This window comes from Chiloscyllium punctatum, chromosome 22 (assembly GCF_047496795.1).
Source record: "Chiloscyllium punctatum isolate Juve2018m chromosome 22, sChiPun1.3, whole genome shotgun sequence".
Lineage (NCBI taxonomy): Eukaryota > Metazoa > Chordata > Chondrichthyes > Orectolobiformes > Hemiscylliidae > Chiloscyllium > Chiloscyllium punctatum.
Window position 1 is genome coordinate 77991279 of NC_092760.1, and position 20554 is coordinate 78011832.

At 42.9% G+C, this 20554-nt stretch overlaps 1 protein-coding gene across 2 annotated transcripts in view; it reads right to left on the bottom strand.

Annotated features, from left to right (window-relative positions):
- The window catches only part of cstpp1 (centriolar satellite-associated tubulin polyglutamylase complex regulator 1), a 327290-nt gene that overhangs the window by 8289 nt on the left and 298447 nt on the right, over positions 1 to 20554 (bottom strand). For both annotated transcript variants that reach the window (XM_072592675.1, XM_072592676.1), the window contains one exon: positions 578 to 641. In XM_072592675.1, the coding sequence (XP_072448776.1) occupies positions 578 to 641 (64 nt within the window). The remainder of the gene's footprint in view (positions 1 to 577; positions 642 to 20554) is intronic.

Consider the following 20554-nt stretch of genomic DNA (forward strand, 5'->3'; position numbering starts at 1 on the left):
AGCCATCTGGTAAATCTCTAACCCCATAATGTAACATAGGGCTGAACATCTTATAAAATCCTATACTTGACATTAAATGTATAAGCATAACCTGTAATTACGTCCACCACTAAAGTAAGCAGATGTAAAGTTTTTGCCCCTGTTTATAAGAATTGGTTATAAACAACCTGGTTTCAACAAAACTTGGTACAGAGATAGGGAATGACTGGATCAGAATCCTTGAATATTATGCAAAGTTCGTTTGCAAATTCCGAGGCTAAAGTGTACTTTTCAGAAAACAAACTTATTATCCCCATAGGTGCAAACACCAAGTCCAAGTCTGTAGTTTAGCCAAGTATTCACTCAATGCAAAATAATTAGCTAAACTGGAAAATATTTCGAGTTCAGCTGAGATCAACTTGCATGGAAAATATATCACTCGATTTATGCTGGAGTTGAGGGAAAAGGAAAGCTGATCTTGATATAAGTGCAAACAAACATTTGGAAAATCATTGCAAGGTGAGAAAGATTTCAGTGTTAGTCAGACAAGAAAGCTACAATTATCATATCATCAAGTGTTTACTGTTCTTTCACATACACTTTCTCCAGCTCTCGGTCCATGTCTGAGTCTATGAGAAGTTCTGCCTTATTGGGAAGAATTCCTGCAAAAACAACAACAAAATTAGACACAAAGGTCTCAGAAAAATCTGAAGTTAGGAACTGATTAAAATTGTTACAAAATTCCAAACATTTTCTTCACATTTACCACCTTCTTCAGGGATCACCTTTTCCAGAGCTATTACAGATACAACCAATGCTGGCTAAGACCACTAATAAATTAATGCATTTTTAGCAAATGCCAATGAACAGTTGTTTCTGACAACAATATTACCTTGAAATGCAATTTCAGGGACATCGAGCTTTAAAGCTAAGCGTGATTCTAATTTTTCACATGCAGTGTAGTCCATTATTTCTTGGATTACGGTTCAACTAAACCCATCTCAAAACAATATTACAGACTAAAATTTGCTTATAGGTCACACTGAAGATGCTGAGTTCCGACAAAGGGTCATCAGACTCAAAACACTAACCCTGATTTCTCTACACAGATGCTGCCAGATTGCTGAACTTTTCCAGCAACTTGTTTTAGTTCTGATTTACGGTATCCGCAGTTCTCTCGGTTTTTACACAGAAGATGTTATCCCATACGACAACTGTTCTCATTTCAACAGAAAATCAAACCCAAATACAGGGCCAGATTTTCTGAGCAGTGGCAATCATGGTCAGATTGTCATTCCAAACCTATTTTTTCACAGGAAATTCTGAGGATGTGATGCACATTTTCAATCCAACTGTGTCCACATAATAAGGGATAGTTGGGGAAAGCAAGCTTTGACCTCTTTGTCATGACAGTCGTTGTCATTTTCTGTGATCTAAATGTCCAACAGCTCCTGTGAAAGAGTAAATATATCAGGAAAATATGAGATTGGGGTGTAAGGCAGGAAGGGGGCCAGGCTGGTATGGTGCCAGATGGGTAAGGTCCAGGGCACCAGGCAAGTAGGGTGCCAGTTAAGTAGGGTGCCAGGTACCTACCAGTGGATAGGATGCCAAGCTGACAGGTGAGTATCATGGCACAAAGTGAGAAAGGTGCCGGGTAAGTGGTTGTGTGTACAGAGCATGTCAGACTATGTAACTCGGCAGGAAGCTGGGGGATTGTTGGGTCCTAGGTATCAGGTCATTGGGGAGGTAGTGGGGGAGCTGAGTGTTGAGGCATCAGGTCTGGCAGTAGAGGTATGGAGGTGAGTTAGTGTTGCGTCCTGGGGAGAGAAGGAGTGTCATTTGATTGGCAGGGGAGGCCAGTCAGTCCCTGGGGAAGGGCTGATGCTGGGTTCCAGAGAGGAGTCATATCTGAAGGAAGTTGTCAGATCACAGGATGTACGACGTCTGGGGGGATGTGTGGTTGAGGTGAGGGGGTAGGAGGAATAAATGATAAGTTAGGTATCAATTTGATAGTTACCCAGGAGCTGGACGAGATTTTTAATTGATTGACATTGCCTGGGTAACCATTAACTGAAGTCGAACACCCAAATTCCATGATTTAAATGGATACTTTCAGAGGATTCGAGGCTCAGGAGAAATGTCCATCGGAATGTTCAATTTCCTGTACAATTTCCTCAGAAACTGCTACTGTTCCACGGGGTCCTGATGCACAATGCCAGTCTGTACTGCAAAAAATAACTATCCTGTGATTGGAAAGTTCAGTCAGGGTTTCAGTCAATATACTAAATGATTCACAAAGTACTAGACTAAAATAAAATTGGGTAGTTATTATAACTTATATGAATTCATTTTATGGTTTTAAATTAAATAATTTTGACGGATGATGATTTCATCTCAGGTCTATCTCCCCTGAGATAGTGACAGTATAGGCGAAAGTGAGGACTGCAGATGCTGGAGATAACAGTTAAGATTAGAGTGGTGCTGGAAAAGCACAGCAGGTCATGCAGCATCCGAGCAGCAGGAAAATCAACGTTTCAGGCAGGAGCCCTTCATCAGGAATGAAGAAGGGTTCCTGCCCAAAATGTTGATTTTCCTGCTCCTCGGATGCTGCCTGACCTGCTGTGCTTTTCCAGCACCACTCTAATCTTGACTGTGATGGTGATGGTATAGTTGAATGGACATCCAAGTGTCTTTACTCATAAATGGATGATGGACGTTACTGTTCAGGGCACCATAGCTTACCCTGATCTACGGCTCATTTCATACCCATGTACACAAGTGGTGTGTGCACAGTGTTATGGGCTAGGCCAGACACCCTTCAAAACATTTCAAGAAAGTAGCCCGGACCCTAACTTTGCTCATTGTTTTAAGCCGGGGAACGTGGATACTCCAGGAGTGATGCAGATGGGCAAATCACTTAGTTTTAAACAAAATAGAATTTATTTGCAAGGGTGACACAGTGGCTCAGTGGTTAGCACTGCAGCCTCAAAGCGCCAGGACCCGGGTTTGATTCCAGCCTCAGGCGTCTGTCTGTGTGGAGTTTGCACATTCTCCCTACATCTGTGTGAGTTTCCTCTGGGTGCTCCAGTTTACTTCCACAATCCAAAGATGAGCAGGTTAGGTGAATTGGCCATGCTAAATTGCCGATAGCGTGCAGGGATGTGTAGATTAGGTGCATTAGTCAAGGGAAATGTAGAGTAATAGGCTAGGGGAATGGGTCTGGGTGGGTTACTCTTCGGACGGTCAGTGTGGACTTGCTGGGCTGAAGGGCCTGTTTCCACACTGTAGGGATTCTATGATTCTATTATTGACTGAAACACAAAAAAGAACATAAAATAGAATAACCTAAGCTATCCAAAAACCCAACAGATTATCCCAATTTAACTACTTGCAACAATCCCCATAAAGACCCTTTGACAAAAAAAGTAAAATCAAACACAGGGTCCTACAGGAGAGAGAGAGAGAGAGATGACAGAGACATTCAGCATGGAACACCTTCTCCCATAGAGCTGTTTCTTTAACCAGTAGCCTCAAAACTGACTGACTGCTTTCTCTGAACAGCTAAAACCAAAGCAAACCAGAGTGAAGCTGAGCTGGGAGAACTGGCCACTCTGGATTAGTGGTGCCGGAAGAGCACAGCAGTTCAGGCAGTATCCAAGGAGCAGCAAAGTCGACGTTTCGGGCAAACTCCCCTTTCATTGTACAAATGTTGTTTTTAACCTTAAAAGCTTCCCCTGGTAGATTAACCCAGACATTTCGGAACTTGCGTCTTTACGGCCTCCTGAAACAAAAACCAAGGACAACCTAACATTGTTAAAGGAGCAGCATCATCATAACAATTCTTTAAATAATTATCAGTGAAAACAGTGTCAGCTGATTTTGTTCCTCTGAACAAAAAGGTACTTGTTTTGCCTCCTTGCATTTACATGGGTCTATCACTGGATGGCACTGTAACCTTCCAAATGTATTTACCTTTCACCAGTTTCCAGCCACTCTAGCAGCTCAGACACATGTGGTGCATGAAAAACCAACCGTCCTCTGAGTATTGACCACTGATTATTTCGGTGTTACAGTGGGTGGCCTTGGCACCTGCCCCATTCCCCTGGATTCTGGTGGTAAGCTTGGGCTGGCTGGAGGCAGCCACTCTCTTTTGTGTGACCACTGAAAACACACCAGCAGGACACACAATATCCAGCCTCAAGTTTTTAAAACACTCCCAAAAGAACTAAGCCAGTAAAGCCACTTAATGTGCTTGTTTTTTAAGCAAGGGTTTGCTTTATTAATTAAAAATATTACACTTTCAAAAAGAGAAAATATCTGAAATACTGAGACATGCATATAGTAAAATGCAACACAGGTTCCAGGCGAGGGGGGAGCCTGAGTTGAATATCAATGCTCATTGACGATTTGTCAGGATACCTGAGTGATCTATAGTGCCAGACTCACCGAACGTCATTCCTGCTTTGCCACTCTGAGCTGATTCTAGAAGATGTGATGGCAGAGTAGTAATGACATTGGTCTGGTAAACTAGAGGGCCAGGCAAATGCCCTGGGGGTAAGAGTTCAAATCTTACTAGGGCAGCCAGTGGAATTTAGGTGCTGGAATTGAACAGGATCCTGCGTTGCAGTGGTTCTAGGCCAGTGCAATGTCTCAGAACTGACCCACAAAGAGACCTTCCTGATGCAATAACCTGCATTCAAGATCATCCCTATGAGATTCTCCCCCGGGGCAGGGAAAGAAGTGCAAGCAAACGGTTTACAAGTGCCCCCCCCCCTCGCCAAGGTCTCATCCAGGGGGATGATGGGCCCGAGAATACAGCTTACTTACAAAGGCTGCTACACAGGTACCCCTTTGCCAGAGCAGCCCCTGTCACAGGGCCTAACTCTACAGATGGTCCACTTTTGGAGGAGCCACTGAGGTGGATTATGAGGGAGCTCCATGAAAGGTGGATTCCAGGACTACCTGCTGCAAACCCTTCCCTTGGAAAATGCCCTTGATCCTGGAAGGGGACCAATCAGCTGGGACATAGCTGGCATCCACCCTTTACCTCTCTGTGCCACTGAGCTGAAAATGTGTTGCTGGAAAAGCGCAGCAGGTCAGGCAGCATCCTAGGAACAGGAGAATCGACGTTTTGGGCTTATGCTCTGATCTCCAGCATCTGCAGTCCTCACTTTCTCCTCGAACATAATTCTTACACCTGACTTCTACAGTAATATAAAGGAGGCCAATGCATTTAAAATAAAAATGATAACAATAAACGCACATAGTAGTACCTTTTTGATATTATGGATAGTCTTTTGACTATGTGATTGATTAAAAGTTATTTTGATTTCCAATTCATATATTTTTCAAATAAGGACACTGGAATATTGAATTTAACAACCATAATGAAGATCTAACAGAAAAACAATGAGCAAGTGTGCACTACAAAACTGTTGTTCAATATTTAAAACTTACTGTGTTTCACAATTTCCGAAATGCCCGAAATGTCGATTCTCCTGTTCCTTGGATGCTGCCTGACCTGCTGCGTTTTTCCAGCAACACATTTTCAGCAAGAATTATGTTGCAATGATATCACTATGATATCATTATCTTGCCAATGATGTCACTATGTTACCAGATTCAGATCCAAAATCCAGATTTCAAAAACAAATGCAGTCTCTGTAGGAACGAAGTGGTGTTGGTAAAAAGTATTTCAACTCTTTTATGGTTGTTGTCATGCTTTGGGCACTTCAACCATTTTAAGCATAAAACACTTTACCCAACTGCTTTTTTCAGTGAGGCAGACAAAGGGACACAGAATTTGGTTTGCACTTACTTATTAAAAGCACGATGTGAGCATTTTCCAAATTCCCACAATATTTACTGTTTATTTAGATCTATCCATCTGAGAAAGGATATTACCTGTACTGATCCATATGTTTGAGCTGGGCTGTTGGAATCGTCTTTGTCTCTGACAAAGGGTTGGCTCTCTTCTGTGAAGGTGGGTCTTGCAGCTCAGGGCGGATCTTCTCCTGGGTTTTCTTGAATTGTTGCCTGGTCTTCTGCCAGGATGTCTTGCAGCAAATCATCCATGTGAGATTTCAACAAGTCTTACACTGCATCTTTGTTGAGTCTTCACTGACTCTTCACTGAGGAGGTAGTTTTCAGACGCGTGTTCTTCTCTCAGACCTTCCAGAATGCTTTGTGGCCTTTGGCCAATGGGGTCATGAGCTGGGATCAAATCATCCAGTGGGATCACACCAACACTCTTCACCATTGCCATGCGGAAGATGCAAAGTGCACATACTCAGGCAGTCAAAATGCCAGAAAGTCTAATAGATACCTCTCCAATACACAACCCTCTGGCTGGTTATAATAGGTACCCTCTGAAATTTTGTCACCTCATTGATCTTGGTTTCCACTGTTCTCTTAGCCCAGAAACTGTTGGCTGCTATTTAATTTAGTTTAGCCAATTTTCTGTCAGGCCTGATTTCTCTAGCCGAGTCATAAGTTAGAATGTCCAATTTTGGGCCCATAGTCTTTAACCACAAAGTCTCAAAAACTAAATTTTTGTCCTTTAACATGTATTATTTGGGGTGGCAATGGCCTAGTGATTCTAACACTGGACTGTTAATCCAGAAGCTCAGGTAATATTCTGGATTCAAATTACACCATGACAGATGGTGAAATTTGAATTCAATAAAAATCCGGAATTAAGAATCTAATGATGACCATGAATCCAGTGTTGCTTGTCGAAAATACCTATCTGGTTCACTAATGCCCTTTAAGGCAGGAAACTACCAGCCTTACTGGTCTGGCCTACAGTGACTCCAGACCCACAGCAATGTAGCTGACTCTTAATTACTGTCTGGACAATCAGGGATGGGCAATAAATGCTGGCCCAATCAGCAGCACCTTCATCCGTGAATGAATTTTTAAAAAAATTCTATAATACAATTGTAATTTCAAACTTCTAAAAGGTGACAGCCATAAACTACTCCACTGTGATCAGTACTCTTCACAACTCTTGTTTCCAAGCCACTTAATTATATGCTTTCAAGGCAACATCATCTTTATGCAAGATTCAGTTTCCATCTGTTTGATGTCTAACAATGGCAACTACAAGATAGAAATGACAGTGTCACTGCAATGCTAATCCAGAGGTCCAGATTAATGTTCTGGCCACCAGTATAGTTCATGGAAATGAAATTTAATTACAAAAATCTGGAAAATCAAAGGCCCTTCCCACCCTGATTATACTGTCTTCAACCCTATTCTGTCAGGCTGAAGTTACAAAGATTTGAATAGCTTCTTCCCCACTGTTATCAGACTTTTGAATGGACCTCTGAAACGTTAATTCTGCACTCTCACTCTCACTCTCTCTCTCTCTCTCTGCATCTTCTTTGTGGTTGCAACAATATTATGCACTTTGTTCTGCTGTCCTGATGCACTTTGTATGGTACAATCTGCCTGTGCGGTACACAACACTTTTCACCGTATCTCGATACATGTGACAACAATCAATCAATCAGACTCTGCAGTGATAACAATCATCAATTGTTGCCTGATTCATTAATGTTGGTTTAGGGATTGAAATCTGCAGTCTTTACCTGGTTTTGTCTTTATTAAATCCAGACCCACATGGGTGCTGGGGAAAAATAAGCATGACCACTGTTCGGCAGTAGTGTGGGGGAGAAGGAAAAAAAGAAGAGGAGAGAAAAACAGAAAATAAAAGAAAAAAGAAGAATAAATCCAGACCCACTGTCTTTTAACTGCCCCTTCCATCCAGCTCAAGGGCAGTAATCCTGGCCTGCTCAATGATGTCAATATTGCAAGAAAGAATCAAAGTAAAAGTCAAAATGAATTGGTTTCAATCTTGAATTAGTAAATGACAATCTTTAACAGGCTTTTTAAATTGAGGAATGTAGCATGTTATACACTAAATCATTGTTTATGGCCATATCACAATGGCCATTGTGGGCGGCACGGTGGCTCAGTGGTTAGCACTGCTGCCTCACAGCGCCAGAGACCCGGGTTCAATTCCCACCTCAGGTGACTCTCTGTGTGGAGTTTGCACATTCTCCCCGTGTCTGCATGGGTTTCCTCCGGGTGCTCCGGTTTCCTCCCACAATCCAAAAATGTGCAGGCCAGGTGAATTGGCCATGCTAAATTGCCCGTAGTGTTAGGTGAAGGGGTAAATGTAGGGGAGTGGGTCTGGGTGGGTACGCTTCGGTGGGTCGGTGTGGACTTGTTGGGCCGAAGGGCCTGTTTCCACACTGTAAGTAATCTAATCTAATCACAATGATGCTCCTCTATTAAGTTTAATTTCTGCCCCTGATGGGCAGCTTTCAAACTATGTGGATAGTAAGCCATTGAATGGTGGAACAAGTGGAGAGTGTTAACGAGTGGGAGTGGTCAACAACAACAAGCTTTCTTGGACCCTTCATGTGGATGCACTGGTTACAAAGGCCCAACAATGTCTCTTCTTCCACAGGCAGCTGAGGAAATTTGGCATGACGGAGAATATTCTTCCCAACTTTTATAGAACATAGAGAAGTACAACACAGAACAGGTCCTTCAGCCCACAATATTGTGCCGAGGATTATTCCTAATCTAAAATAAAATAACCTAACCTACGCTACTCTCAATTCGCTGCTATCCATGTGCATGTCCAGCAGTCGGTTAAATCTCCCTAATGTCTCTGTTTCCACCAGCACAGCTGGCAACGCATTCCATGCATTCACAACTCTGCGTAAAGAACCTACCTCTGACATCCCCTTCCTCCTAATATCATAAAACGATGACTCCCCTCATGCCAGTCAATTCTGCCCTGGGGAAAAGTCTCTGGCTATTGACTCTATCCATTCCTCGCATTACTTTGTATACCTCAATCAGGTCACCTCTCTTCCTTCTTTCCAGACAGAAAGGTCTGAGCTTAGTCAACCTCTCTTCATAAGACAAGCCCTCCAGTCCAGGCAGCATCCTGGTAAACTTTCTTTGTGCTCTCTCCAAAGCCTCCGTATCTTTCCTATACTAGGGCAATAATATTCCAAGTGTGGTCTCACCAGGGACTTGTAAAGCTGCAGCAAAACCTTGTGGCTCTTAAACTCCATTCCCCTGTTATTGAAAGCCAAAACAGCACATGCTTTCAACAATCTCATCCATTTGGGTGGCGACTTTAAGGGATCTATGCACTTGAACATCAAGATCCCTCTGTTCCCCCACAATGCCAACAGTCCTATCTTTAATCCTATATTCAGCATTCAAGTTCGACCTTCCAAAATGCAACACTTCGCATTTATCCAGGTTGAACTCCATCTACCATTTCTCAGTCCTGCATCCTGTCTATGTTGCACTGCAGCCTGCAATAGCCCTCGATACTATCCATGGCACCTCCAACCTATGTGACACCAGCAAATTTACTAACCCGCCCCTTAACCTCCTCATCCATGTCATTTATAAAAACTACAAAAAGCAGAGGCCCAAGAACAGAGGACACCACTCAATACTGACCTCCAGAGAGAATACTTTCCATCTACACAACTCTTTGCCTTCTGTCAGTCAACCAATTCTGAATTCAGATAGCCAAATCTCCTCGTATCGTATATCTCCCGTCTTTATGAATGAGTCTACCATGGGGAACTTTTTCAAATGCCTTGCTGAAGTCCATATACACCACATCCACTGCTCGACCTTTGTCGAACTGTCACGTCACCTCCTCAAAGAACTCAATAAGATTTGTGAGGCACGACCTGCCACTCACAAAGCCATGCTGACTGCCTTTAATTACGCTATGCTTTTCCAAATAGTCATAAATCCTATCCCTCAGGATTCTCGCTGACCACAGACTTTACTGACCACAGACGTAAGACTGCTTGGTATGTAAGTGCTAGGAATTTCCCTATTACCCTTCTTGGAAAGAGGAACAACATTTGCCTCCCTCCAATCCTCTGGTACGGCTCCTGTGGAGAATGAGGAAGCAAAGATCTTCGCTAGCAGCTTAGCAACCTGCTTTCTCACTTCCCAGAGCAACCTAGGATAAATCTGGTCTGTTCTTGGGGACTTTTTAATCTTAATGTTTGCCAAAATTTCCAGCACATCAACTTAATCAATCTTGATCTGTTCAAGCCCGTTTCCCAGCTCCTCAATGTTCTCATTTACAACAAGGTCCCTTTCCTGAGTGAAAACCGAAGCAAAAAACTCACTTAGGGTTTTCCCTATCTGCTCAGACCCCATGCACAAGTTCCCTACGCTTTCCCTGACCCACCCTATCTTGTCCCTGATCATTCTCTTATTCCCCACGTATAAGTAAAATGCCTTTGACTTCTCCCTAATCCTTCCTGCCAACCCACTTTCATGCCCCCTCCTGGCTCTCCTCATTCCATTTCTGAGCTCCCTTCTAGTAAGTCTGTAATCCTCTAAACCTGTGCTAGATCCTTGCCTCCTCTACCTGACGTAAGCTGCCTTCTTCCTTTTGACGAGGAGATCCTATGTTCTCGTCATCCAAAACTCCTTAATCTTACCCCTTCTTGCCTGTCTCAGAGGAACAAATTTGTGCATCACTCACAACAACGGCTCCTTAAACAGTCTCCACATATTCTGTCGCTCCCTATCTGTACTTCCCAACTTCCTTTCCCCAATTAAATATCTTCCCTTGGTAACTGCTCCTTTCCTTCTCCAAGGCGATGGCAAATGTGAGGCATTCGTGATCACTGTCACAAAAGTGTTCTCCCACCGTGGGATCTGACACCTGTCCTGGCTCATTGTCGAGCACCAAATCCAAAATGACCTCTCCGCTCACCGGCCTGTCTACATACTGAGTAAGGAAACCCTCCTGATTACGTGACAAAAATGGCTCCATTCAAATCATCTGCACTAAGGAGGTTCCAGTCAATATTGGGAAAATTGAAGTCACCCATTACAACAACCCTGCTACATCTGCATTTTTCCAAAATCTGCCGGCTTATTAGTTCTTCAATCTCCATACTGCGATTAGGTCTGTAGAAATACCCTAATGAGGTGACTGCTCCCTTGCTGTTCCTAACTTCCACCCATTCTGACTCCGTAGACAAGCCTTCCTCAACAACCTTCATTTCTGTAGCTGTGATGCACTGTCTGATTAGCAATGCTACACCCCCTCCTCTTAGAGTCATAGAGTCATAGAGATGTACAGCATGGAAACAGACCCTTTGGTCTGTTCTTTTTAAACATTCTAAACCCTGGAACATCTAGCAACCATTCCTGCCCCTGTGAAACCCATGTCTCTGTTATGGCCACACCATCATAGCTCCAAGTACTGATCCATGTTCTAAGTACATCACTCTTACTTCTGACACTTCTTACGTTCAAGCAGACACACTTTAACCCATCGCTTTGTTTCATCACATGAGAAACCTTCCCGATAGATTCACTACATCCTGTCACTGCCCCATATCTAACTACCCCCTCTCAGATATGTAGCTCTGGTTCCCTTCCCACTGCCAAACTAGTTTAAACCCTCCCGAACCAAACGAGCAAATCTCCCACCCAGGACATTTGTGCCCCTCCAGTTCAGGTGCAACCCGTCCTTCATGTACAGGTCCCACCCTTCCCCAGAAGGTATCCCAATGGTCTAAATTCCTGAAGGTCTCCCTCCTGCACCAACTGGGCAGCCATATGTTAAGCTGCACTCACTGCCTGTTCCTCACCTCGCTATCTCATGGCACTGTAGCAAACCTGAGAACACTACTCTACTCGTCCTGCTCTTCAGCTTATAGGTGCACCATCGAGAGCATTCTGTCTGGATGTATCACTACTTGGTATGGCAACTGTACCACTCAAGATCAGAGATGGTTACAGAGAGTGGTGAACTCAGCCTGGACAATCACAAAGGCCAACATCCCATCTATAGAATTCATCTACCAGGCCCGCTGTCAAGGAAAGGCCGCCAGCATTCTCATAGATCCATCCCACCCTGGCATGCTTTTCTACAACCTCTACCATCAGGGAGAAGGTACAGAACCTGAACAATGCACCAGCCGATGTCGAAACGGTTTCTACCCTACTGAATGGACACATAAGCTTTAGCATTCACCTATACCTGTGTTTTTGTTTTTGCCTGCTGTTTGACTATTATTTACATATCTATGCTATTTAACTATGTGATCTGCCTGTATTGCTCACAAGGTAAAGTTTTTCACTGTACCTCGGTACATGTGACAATAAATTCAATTCAATTCAATTCAATACAAATTATGAAAGCATCCTTTGCAACTGAATGACTAGAAACAACATTCATTGTCCTACATTTTCTGTTTTTAAATGGTCTGTCTATTTTTCTGCTCAAAACATGTATTTGGTTATATCCTATACCCAATATCCTGTAAATAGTTACACCAAGTTGTAATATGTCTATCATCTAGAGCTTCTTCTTTAATCTTGTTGAATCTGTTTCCATAACAACCCAGATGTCTCTTGCAGGTGGGAATTCACCAGACAATTTTGACAGACTGAAAAATGACAGTATTTAGTTCAGCAGAAGAATGCAGTTGACACATTTATTGTCATAACTATCCTTACAAAGGGCAGGGTGTTGGCTAATAGACTGACATTTTGAAATAGGATTTTCAGATGAGAGAGTTTGCAATCATGGGAAGTATTTTTTTAAGCCAGGGGTCCCACTGAAGAGCTTGAAAGCAGGGTGGTGACAGGTTCTGTGGAAGGAGAGGCTGTGAGAGTGCTCTGCAGGATCTGCAATTGCGGTCAAATATTTACCCGCCCTTGTCAACGACAGTTACCCATCCCCCCAGAAGATGCTGGCCAGTCAGAGGGGCTGTGCCAGAAGGCAGAAGAAAACACTGTGGATGGATGCCATCCTCTCAAGGAGGTGCAGGGGGTTTGTGGAGTCGGTCTGACTTGCTCCCCATAACTGATAGTGAGAGTTTAGTGATGGCACCATTCCCTCTTCGGAGTGCACCCCCCAGAGCTCGCTAGGAAACTGTCAGAGTTTAACTGGCAGTAACCCATATTGTGGCGGTAACAGGCAGTCCACTCCCTCTCATCATTCCGCACTATTTCTTGGCCCCTTGTCTTTCAGAGTGAAGATTAGAGTGGTGCTGGAAAAGCACAGCAGATCAGGCAGCATCCAAGGAGCAGGAAAATTGAGGCATCATTCCTGATGAAGGGCTTTTGCCCGAAAAGTTGATTTTCCTGCTCCTCGGATGCTGCCTGACCTGCTGTGCTTTTCCAGCACCACTCTAACCTTTATTCTGATCTCCAGCATCTGCAGTCCTCACTTACGCCCTTGTCTTTCAGCCTGTCCCAGAGGGGGATGGTAAAGTTCAGCTGTAATTTCAAGCAAATGTTCAAAATTTGATAATGTCAAGAAATAAAAACCTTTTCTTTGAGATGTCATGACTGTGAGAAATCTTAGTCTAGCCTGGGTTACAAATCTTCAATCACCAAAGGAGTTTACTTGAGTACCTTCTTTATCTTTCAATGTCCAAAAATGTTTCAGTGATAAATACAAGAATATATAAATCAGGAGCAGGCACAAAGCATTGAGCCCCTCAACTTTGCTTTGTCATTTGATAAGATCTGATTGTGGCCTCAACTCCACTTTACTGTCAATCTCCTGTCCCCTATGAGACCCTTGTCAGTCAAGAATCGACCCATTAAGCCATAAATAATCAATTATCCAATCTTCATCACTTGCTGAGGAAGAGAATTCCACACACCCAATGGGTTGGTGGGGGGGCGTGGACCTAACAAGGGAGTCACAGAGGGAATGGTCTCTGCAGACAGGCATGAGGAAGGAAATATACCTTTGGTGGTGGGGTTTGATTGTAGGTGGCAGAAATGTTGGAGGATAAAGCACTGTATCCAGAGATTAGTGGGGTCGAAGGTGAGGACTTGGGAGCGGTTCTATCCTCGTTGTGGTTAGAGGGGTGGGGTTGAAGGGCAGAGGTGCGGGAAGTGGAGGAGATGCGCTAGGGGGCATTGTTGATGATGTAGGAGGGGAAATTGTGCTCCTTAAAATAGGAGGCTATCTGGGATATCCAGAAGTGGAATTGCTCCTCCTGGGACCAGATGCAGTGGAGGAGGAGAAATTGCGAGTAAGGGACAGTGTTTTTACAGGGAAGGGGTTGGAGGGAGTGGGTGAGTAGGTGGGATGTGTAATCAAGGTAGCTTTTGGAGTGGGTGGGTTTGAAATATATATCTGTATTGAGTCGGTCGCCGTAGATAGAGTTGGAGAGGTCCAGGAAGAGGCGGAGGTGTAGGAGATGGTCCAGGTGAACTTAAGGTCAGGGTGGAAAGTATTTGTGAAGTTGATGAACTGTTCAACCTCCTCGTCGGAGCAGGAGGTATTCTGATACAATCATTAATGTAGCAGAGGAAAAGGTGGGGAATGGTGCCAGTGTAACTGCAGAAGGTGGACTATTTCACATATCCTACAAAGAGGCAGGCATAGCTGGGGCTCATTCGGGTGCCCATGGCTACCCCTTTGCTCTAAAGAAGTGGGAAGATTTGAAGGAAAGTTGTTGAGAGTGAGGACCGGTTTCGCCACTCGAATGAGTGTGTCGGTCGAGGGGGACTGGTTGGGTTGGCAGGAGAGGAAGAAACGAAAGGCTTGGAGGCCTTCGTCATGGCAGATGGATGTGTACAGGAACTGGATATTCGTGGTGAAGATGAGGTGTCGGGGGTTGGGGAAACGAAAGTCATGGAAGAGGTGGAGTGCATGCATGGCGTCCTGAATGTATATGGAGTTTTCTGGACTGAGAGGGACAGACAGTGTCGAGATATGAGCAGGCAGAGATAATAGGTTGGCTGAGGCAGTCAGGTTTATGGATTTTGGGGAGGAGGTAAAAACGGGTGGAGCGGGGTTGCAAAAGAATGAGGTTGGAGGCGGTGTATGGGAGATCCTCTGAGGTGATGAGGTTGTAGATGGTCTAGGAGATGATGATTGGTGAGGTCATGGTTAAGGGGGGCAGTAGGAGGAGCATGAACAGCCAAGTGGAGCACAGCAAGTAAGATAACTAAGCAATTAACCTGTTTTGGTGGTATACAGACAAGACTGACCAGGAAACTAGACACCCCTCAAATTGTACGACCTTTTAAACGCATCTGGAAGAGCATCCATGGTCTTTGACAATACATCATTCCTTCAGATCTACACCAAATTGTAAATCAATATATAATGCATTCAAGCCCAAGAGTGGTCTTGACCAAACAACCTTCAGATTCATAATAAAAAGCCAAAGAATTATGCACGCTAGAAATCAGAAACAAAAACAGAAATTACTGGTAAAACACAGCAAGTCTGGTAGCATCTGTGGAGAGAAAGTAAAGTTAATGATTTCCTTTTTTTTATCCTTTGGATGTGGATGCTGGTAGGATGGTAGGTGAGGGCGAGAGGGATCCTATCGCTGATGTGGGAGGGAACAGAGGACATAAGGGCTGAAGTGCAGGAGATGGGCCAGACACGGTGCTGGGGATCCTGTGTTTTGAAGAAATATACCCAAAATGTTAACTCCGCTTTCTCTCCACAAATACTGCCAGATCCACTTTGTTTTTACAGCAATTTCTGTTTTTGCATCTGACTCAGAATGAGAGCCTACCAACTGAGCTAATATGACAGAAAGATTTATCAGGATCCTGCAATGACATTGTTTTGGATCAGAAAGGATACCTATCTATTTTACTCCTTCTGGCATCTTCACCTGTAAATATCACTGTTGCCTTCAGTGGAGTTTGAAACTCCAAATTGTGGATCTAAGCACTGGTTAGGTAAAAGTTTTACATTTTAATGTTTCCTACAGGATAACAAAATACAAAAGTCTAGACATGGATTCTTTTATTAAAATGGGTAGATTATTTTGAATTGTGCTTAATGCTGACTGTCTATAAGAACAATCCCAGTGGTCTCACATCCTTACACTTTCCCATGAATCTGACGATATTTTCTTTCTAATGTGTTCAGCTTGACACTAGATTATTTAAATTCACAGTTTTAGTAAACATACAATATTAATGGGGACTTTTATTTTAGCTCACAGAGTTTTATTGTTCATATATGCTAACATATTGTAATTTCTGAAGATGTCATGGTCATTATTTGGTCATGATATTCATAATGGAATGAATGAATGCTGGATGACTAAATAAGTAGCTTTTAACAGAACAGTTTAACAATGAACAGAGTGGCAATAGCAGATCTTTTTCCTGACACTGCAGCTGCTGCATGCTCTTAGCAACCATTTGTAAGTTAATATTTGCAATCAGAGGCACTTTACTTACATTATAACATTCAGCCTATGTTTCACGAACACGAGTCACCACATGAAAGAAATTTCATTTTAGAAAATGGTTGTTTTAACATTTCCAAAATGAAATACGACTGTGCCAAAATGGTGCACTCTCCCTTTTGATCCAAGCTATGTTCTAAATTGCACAATTTCAGCATTCAATTAAATCGAAGAATTGACAAAGTTCTCTTAAAATCTTATTGCGAAATGCTTACACTGAAGTGGACATTTTATTGAAAAGGAGCAATTCGATGGAATAAGAAAGCAAATATGAATATGTTGTGAAAGGTATATTACAGCCCCTCGGCAGCATCACTTGAGTCCCCAGGCTGTCAACATAACTCTCTTGCTTGCCATTTATTTCCATGCACAATGTCTTATTCACAGTTGGCTAACACTGATCTGATTATATCTTGTACTTCAATTAACCCAGGGCCCATTATTATAACATGAAATACGTTCACACACTGTTATACCAATATTGAGAGATGATGGATTAAGAAAGCTAAGATATGGCTGAGTGCTTTGGTTGCTATGGAGCAACATAAACATTTTATATGTTTACTATTTCTAACAAAAAAGAACAGGTTTACAACTTAATTAGTAGCCATCAGTGAGGATTTCCCTGCTGGTTTTACAATGTTACTGGCATATAATTTTATAACTGTTATGAACTAGTTTAATTGCAGCAAATTTACATGTTCAGCTCTTTAGCCTAAGGGTGGACCCATTTCATGAGCCAAGGTGCATCCAGGCGCCAGGATCAATAGACTGTTGTAAATGATCAAGGTTCTTGGAGCATAGACCAATTATACACAAAATGTTCTTGCACTGAAGACTACTCAATCTATATCTATTTGCTTTCTCCTCAATTATGTACGTCTTTGAGCACAATTACAGAGGAAATTCCACCCAATACTTCTCTGACTTAAACCATTTGTATTTCCACAACTATTATGAGCCCACTGCACAATGTGGGCTCATAGAATCATGGATTTGTTATGGAGCAGGAGGAGGCCATTCAGCCTATCACTTCTGCTCTAACTCATTGAATATTTTAAATGAGCATCAATTTCCTGCCTCTTCCCTGTAACCCTGTGTGCTGTTTATGTTTGAAAGTATTCAATGCCCCCTCGTATGCCTCAACTGAATCTGCCTCCATCACACGTGCAAGCAGTGCATTCCATAATCTAACTAATCGATGTGTGAAGATGTTTTGTTCTCACCTCACATTTGTTCTTTTACAAAACATTGTAAAACCGGAACCTCACATTTATCTAAACAGTCCTCTGGAATGCACTGCCAGAGGAGGTGGAAGAAGCAAATACAACAGCAATGTTTAAGAGGCATCTGGACAGATACATGAATAGGCAGGGAATAGAGGGAAAAGGATTGTGTAGCAGTAAAAGAAAGACATCATGTGTCAGTGCAGGCTTGGTACACTGAAGGGCCTGTTACTGTGCTGTATTGTTCTTTGTTCTTATTAACACTAGGTAAGAAATATGGCGACCTCCAATGAGATAGTAGCCAGGTATAAACTCTATGATTACAAACAACAGATATTAACAGCAAAAACAAAAATTGCTGATGGAATTCGTGGAAAGAAAGCAGAATTAATGTTTCACATCCAGTGACTCTGTGATGAAGAGTTATTGGACATAGAAATCTTAACTGTGTTTTCTTCCCACAGATGCTGCCAGACCCGCTGAGTTTTGCCAGCAATTTCTGTTTTTGTTTTGGTTCTCCAGTATCCACAGTTTTTTGTTTTATTTTGAAGTCTGACAGCAGACAGGAGCAGACTGATCAGCTCCTCCCAGAGACTATCATTTATGCATCAGTGAGTGGACTTACACCAAGTGCTCATTGTTAACCCTTTCAGGTCATCTGCCACATTCACCAAACAAACCCTACAACCATGTCAACTTGCTGCATCAACAGCCTTCTTTCAATCCCATAATTCTAGAAGTCACAAAGGTCATGGAGAATGCTGCATGTCATTTACACAGAGGACAGAAGTACTTCAGGGGCTGGATGATCACTGGCTTTCTCCATAGAACCACCGGGGCTAGCTCCTCATGTCTCCACATGCACAGAGGAGTTACAAAGACAAAACCATAATCTAAATACAATATAACGAGCTCATATTGGGCAGATGGGAACCTGAGCACAGGAGACTGAACTTTGACATCCCTGGGAAAATGTATGCTAACATTCAGCATGATTGAAAGCAATGCTCAATGGTCTTATTTGACTCAGGTTCAGAATGTTAGAGTTTAATGACTCTCAAATGCAGCCAGACATATGGGTGCTATTAGTTAACTGGGCAATCTTCTTGTCTGAGGCGAGCATCATCCCTGTCATGCTATCAGTGCGGATCTCTGCTGCAGCTTCTCTACATTTAGTGAAACTGCTGCTTTTAAACTGACATTTGACTGTAAAAGGGTTTTGACATGGTTCTTTGCTGCCTTCACAAGAACAAAAGAATTGGAAGCAGGGATGTGCGTTTGGCTCCTCAAGCCTTCTCTGCTATTCAGTTCGATTGTGGCTTCAATTCCACTTTCCTGTCTACATTCCATAACTCTTGACTTTCTCACTGACCAAAAATCTGTCTAACTCTATCTTGAATATATCAGCCTTCTGCACTCTCTGGGGACGAGAATTCTGAGAACTAATGATCCTCTAAAAACATCTTCGTCTCTCAGTTTTAAATGGAGACTTTTTATTTTCAAACTATGCTCCTTGGTTCTCCTCTCTCTCACAAGAGAAACACCATCATGGCATTTGCCCTGTCAGATTCACTCAGGATCTTAGGTGCTTCATCTGTTCAGCTTTGCCTCATAACTTTAACCTCTCCAACCCCAGAATCAATTGAGTGAACCTTAACTGAACAGCTTCCAATGCAATTATGCCTTTTCTTAAGGAAAAAGACTAAATCAGTACATGGTACTGTACAGCTTTCAGTTCCCTGTAGGTTCTGTTAAAGCTTATATGTACAAACAACAGTGAGTTGGTAGGCTGTGTAGAGTCCAAACAATTATATTTTAGATTCCACTATGCAACCTCATCAAATATATGGTTTTAAAGAACAAAATTGATGTCACAGACTTGAGCTTTTATTTGACAAATCAAGTGTCCACATGCTCACCTGTAGAATTAGCCGCAACTTTTGATAGATCAAATATTTGCTTCTAGGAGTCGATGAAAATTCAAATAGTTTAAGCCATGTGGAAATTGTTTGATAATGCCCCCCTTGTCTAATCACAAAATGGATGCACTAGTGGCCACCTCATCCTCTATTCATGCCCTGAACAGTACTGCTCTTCCCCTGCTGTCAGTATTTTGAACCATTTCTTGTGATATGGTTATAATTGGTTTTGGTTTTGTGAAGGGCAGGTCGTGCCTCACAAACCTTATTGAATTCTTTGAGAAGGTGACTAAGGAGGTAGATGAGGGGAAAGCGGTAGATGTGGTATATATGGATTTTAGTAAGGCGTTTGATAAGGTCCCCCATGGTAGGCTACTGCAGAAAATACAGAGATATGGCATTGAGGGTGAGTTGGAGGTTTGGATTAGGAATTGGCTGGCTGGAAGAAGACAGAGGGTAGTAGTTGATGACAAAGGTTCATCTTGGAGTGCTGTCACTAGCGGTGTTCCGCAAGGATCTGTTTTGGGACCATTGCTGTTTGTCATTTTTATAAATGACCTGGAGGAAGGGTTAGAAGGTTGGGTGAGCAAGTTTGCAGATGATACGAAAGTCGGAGGAGTTGTAGACAGTGAGGAAGGATGTGGCAGGTTACAGCGGGATATAGAGAAGCTGCAGAGCTGGGCAGAAAGGTGGCAAATGGAGTTCAATGTAGCTAAGTGTGAGGTGATTCACTTTGGTAAGAGTAATAAAAAGATGGGGTACTGGGCTAATGGTCGGATACTTGGTAGTGTGGAAGAGCAGAGAGATCTTGGTGTCCATGTACACAGATCTCTGAAAGTTGCCACCCAGGTAAATAGTGCAGTGAAGAAGGCATATGGCGTACTGGCTTTTATTGGTAGAGGAATTGAGTTCCGGAGTCCTGAGGTCATGCTGCAGTTGTATAAGACTCTGGTGCGGCCGCATCTGGAATATTGTGTGCAGTTTTGGTCGCCATACTATAGGAAGGATGTGGAGGCACTGGAACGGGTGCAGAGGAAGTTTACCAGGATGTTGCCTGGTATGGTAGGAAGATCCTATGAGGAAAGGCTGAGGCACTTGGGGTTGTTTTCATTGGAGAAAAGAAGGTTTAGGGGTGACTTGATAGAGGTGTACAAGATGATTAGGG